At 52.4% G+C, this 3876-nt stretch overlaps 1 protein-coding gene across 1 annotated transcript in view; it reads right to left on the minus strand.

Moving 5' to 3' along the window:
• The window catches only part of ATP1B2 (ATPase, Na+/K+ transporting, beta 2 polypeptide), a 16066-nt gene extending 14356 nt beyond the window's left edge, over positions 1–1710 (minus strand). Inside the window, exon 1 of the mRNA XM_015423940.1 lies at positions 1587–1710. Within this exon, the coding sequence (XP_015279426.1) occupies positions 1587–1653 (67 nt within the window). The 5' untranslated portion in view covers positions 1654–1710. The remainder of the gene's footprint in view (positions 1–1586) is intronic.
• Positions 1711–3876: the final 2166 nt, after the last annotated feature.

Genomic DNA, 3876 nt, shown 5'->3' on the forward strand with positions numbered 1-3876 from the left:
GGTGCCCGGAAGGGCTTCAGGCCCCCCCCCCCCCGCTACGTTGCCCAAGGCAGTCGCTTGGGGTGGCTTGGCCTGCAAAACAGTCCGGGGCGGATCTTGACAAGAGCTGACAGGTCACGCCCCACAGGATGTTCCTTGAGATTCTCACGAGCTCTGTGCCCTGGGTTTCAAGGACAGGATGTTCTTCCACTCAGCACAACAAGGAGGTTTCTCAAACGCAACAATCATCATCAAAGCATCTTATTGCAAAAGCAAAGTCAGATCCTATGACCTGAGCACGTTCCCTCTTCATCCCCGTGAGGAGCCCAGAATTCGCCACCAAAGCCTATGCCCTGGAGCGATCTCAAGTTTGGGAGAGGAGAGGGCTAGAAAGCGTAACCATTTCTCTGCGCTCCCCCCCCCCGGGACTACAATTCCCAAGATTCTCTACAAAGAGGAAGTGACGGCTAAACCGTCTGTAGCAGTGCAAACATGCTTTTTGGGATGCTGTTCGCATCATACGCAACTGCAGGGCCTGGTATGGCCACCCTCTCCTCTGCCAGCCAAGCTCGGAGCTGGCCTTGTGAAACCCGCGTTCAAATGCCTTCTTAGCTCTTAATCGTTCGTGCCTAAACCTGTCTCTACAGGGTTGCTGAAAGGGTGTTGCTCTGAGCATGATGGAAGGAGGAAAGAGGAGAATAACAGTTCACAAATCTCCGCCCCCTTCTTCTCAAGGACCCCCCCCCCAATGATTACCCTAGAGGTATCTCTGGCAATGCCTGACTTGCCCCCTCCCTCTCCCCCCCTAGGGCTTTGTTTGAATCAGAGCTCTTGTTCTCAGTGCTAGGGCTCAGGAGACATGAACACAAAAGGGCTTCTGAACGTGTCAAGAGTGCTTTCACTGTCGAGCCATGCTCTGAGCTTAAGATTTCTGAGTAAACTGGGGCCTGAATCCGACACGCAGCGCCTCCCCGCACCTTCCACTCCTCCCATTACCAAATCTGTGCTGTCTGTTATATAGTGGCCAGATAAGCCTGGAACACCAGTGTCCCAAGACGCTCATCACCAACGCTCCCTCTCAGCCGTGGAGTCCTGGGAGCAAAAATTCTGCCTTGTGAGCTCCTGGCAGTAAAGTTGTAAGCGAGCCATTTGGCTGCTGCGTAAATTAGTTTGCTCTGGAGCCCTCCTTCCTGAGCTAAGGCAAAAATGTGTGCACCGGGGGCTAAACAACTGTGAGCCGGCTCACACTAACTCAGCTTAGAGGGAACACTGGATGCCACTGCAAGCAATGCTCCCTCTAAGCTGTGGAGTCTTGTGAGCAAAAAGTCTACTTTGTGAGCTACTGGCATTAAAGTTGTGAGCGAGCGATTTGGCTACTGCATAATTTAGTTTGCTCCGGAGCCCTCCTTCCTGAGCTAAGACAAAAATGTGTGCACTAGAGGCCAGAAAACTGAACTGAGCTCACACTAACTCAGCTTAGAGAGAACACTGCTCACCACCCGACAACAGGCAAGACCAGGACGGGTACAAGACACAGCAACCAGACACCTGCAAAAGACCCAGCTGGCAGCGACCCAGGGCAGAGCAGGAGCCTGGCACAGCCTTACCTGGGACAGAGAGACGGTCCTGGTATTTGGGGGTGTTTGGGTCCACCGTCTGTAGCAACACCCACATGGTGAGTGTGAAGAGGGCGGTGAGGAAACCGTAGAACACCAGGTAGAAGAGCAGGATCAGAGCTGGGGAAGGAGAGAGAAGGAACACAGTCGGAGGGGGAACGAATGGAGTCCAGACAGGGCATCCCTAGACCAACCCCACAAACGCAGCCGTCTCGCACTCACTCAAATTCACCCCATCGTGCCCAACTTTCAGTACCCGCCCAAGAGCACAAGACAATCCTCAGAAACTGTGCAACCCCCCCACTCCACCCCAAGAATTTCTGCTGAAATGTAACACAAGGACATAAGAGAAGCCAATGTTGGATCAGGCCAATGGCCCGTCCAGTCCCACACTCTGTCACATAGTGGCCAAGAATACCAGGTGCCATCAGGAGGTCCACCAGTGGGGCCAGGACACCAGAAGCCCTTCCACGGTTGCCCCCCCCCCAGCACCAAGAATACAGAGCATCACCTGCCCCAGACAGAGAGTTCCTACCTCTACCTTGTGGCAAAGAGCCACTGATGGACCTCTGCTCCATGTGCTTATCCAATTCCCTCTTGAAGCTGTAGTGTCCTGGTCCTGAAAATGTTTTCCGTGGTCCCCACAGTCACACACACATAGTCTTTGCACCAATGTTTTCTCTGCCACGTACACAAACGCCTCTTTGCCCTTAGTACCAGCCTCATTATCGAGAAGGGCTCGGTGCCAATTTAATTAGATGATTGGGGGGGGGAGAAACCTGAGAGGGCCCTCCAGCCTCCTTGCAGTCGCTAGATATCACAAGTGGTTCAACGGCAGGGCAAGCTGAAGGCTCCGTGGCAGGGGATACCTCCGGCAAAGAGTCCCACGCTGGCCCCTTAACCGATTCCCTTCCAGACCCTGCAAACGTACCAACTGCAAGCCCCCTTTATTTAGGGATATGATGAATAGGAAGGGGGGGGGGTTAACAGGAATCCCAGGTTCCTTGGGAGGGGGCACAGCCACCAACATCTGGAATTGTCTGCCAGCAGTGCACAGAAGAGCTTGGGGCTCTTTAGCTTGGAGAAACGACGGCTGAGGGGTGACATGATCGAGGTTTACAAGATTATGCATGGGACAGAGCAGGTAGAGAAAGAGGTACTCTTCTCCCTTTCTCACAATACAAGAACTCGTGGGCACTCCATGAAATTGTTGAGCAGCCGGGTTAGAACAGATCAAAGGAAGTCCTTCTTCACCCAAAGAGGGATTAACACATGGAACTCACTGCCACAGAAAGTGGTGGCAGCTACAAGCTTGGACGGCGTTAAGAGGGGATTGGATAAACATATGGAGCAGAGGTCCATCAGTGGCTATTAGCCACAAGGTATAGATAGGAACAGTCTGGGGCAAGGGATGCTCTGTATTCTTGGTGCTTGGGGGGGGCGGAAACAGTGGGGGGGCTTCTAGTGTCCCAGCCCCACTGGTGGGCCTCCTGACGGCACCTGGTATTTTTGGCCACTGTGTGTGTGACAGAGTGTGGGACTGGATGGGCCATTGGCGTGATCCGACATGGGCTGTTCTTATGTTCTTAAGTGGACACTGCTGGAAAACGGGGCTTCCCCCGAGGAGGTCATGCGTCCACTCCTGAGGAAGGGAGTTCAGTGTCCTGGATAAAGCAGAGCTCCATTTGAACTGGGACTCCGGTCCATTTTCAGCCACGAGACTCAAATATGGAATTTTATAGGCATGTGCAGAGTACCACTCGATCACGACAGACTCAAAACATGTCTTGGACTCTTGTTTTGCCAAGCGGCACGCCAGCGGCATCAATGAGGGCCAAACTGGGAATTACTTGACTGAATGCCAGAGTCAATGTTAGAACTCTATTCGACTGGAGAAAATGTTTAGAACGACCCCAGGATTCCCTGGGGTGTGTGTGTGTGTGTTAAAGTTTTAGCATGCTCCTGAAAGCCTCCAAGAGTCTAGGTGACTACTTGGCTTCGGTTCAATCGAAATGTTCAATTCGTGATGATCTATTAAGGAATGAAACCCAAGCACGGGAACTGAAGGAATGGGTGTTCGAAAAGGATGGGCTTATGGATCAGGATGTGTTGGCACATTGTCTTACGGCACCAGTTTTTTTTTTAAGAGCATCATTGCAGGTCCTTCTGTTTAGAGAAGTTAACCATCCTGGAATTAAGATCAGCTTTTACAGCTTTAAGACTTCAAATCCGTACCCTCAATGGTCAGGACTGGGCGTTCCTTTGGTATCCCCGCCCCCCT

This window comes from Gekko japonicus, unplaced genomic scaffold, assembly GCF_001447785.1.
Source record: "Gekko japonicus isolate JY-2015 unplaced genomic scaffold, Gekko_japonicus_V1.1 scaffold2282, whole genome shotgun sequence".
NCBI classification, from domain to species: domain Eukaryota; kingdom Metazoa; phylum Chordata; class Lepidosauria; order Squamata; family Gekkonidae; genus Gekko; species Gekko japonicus.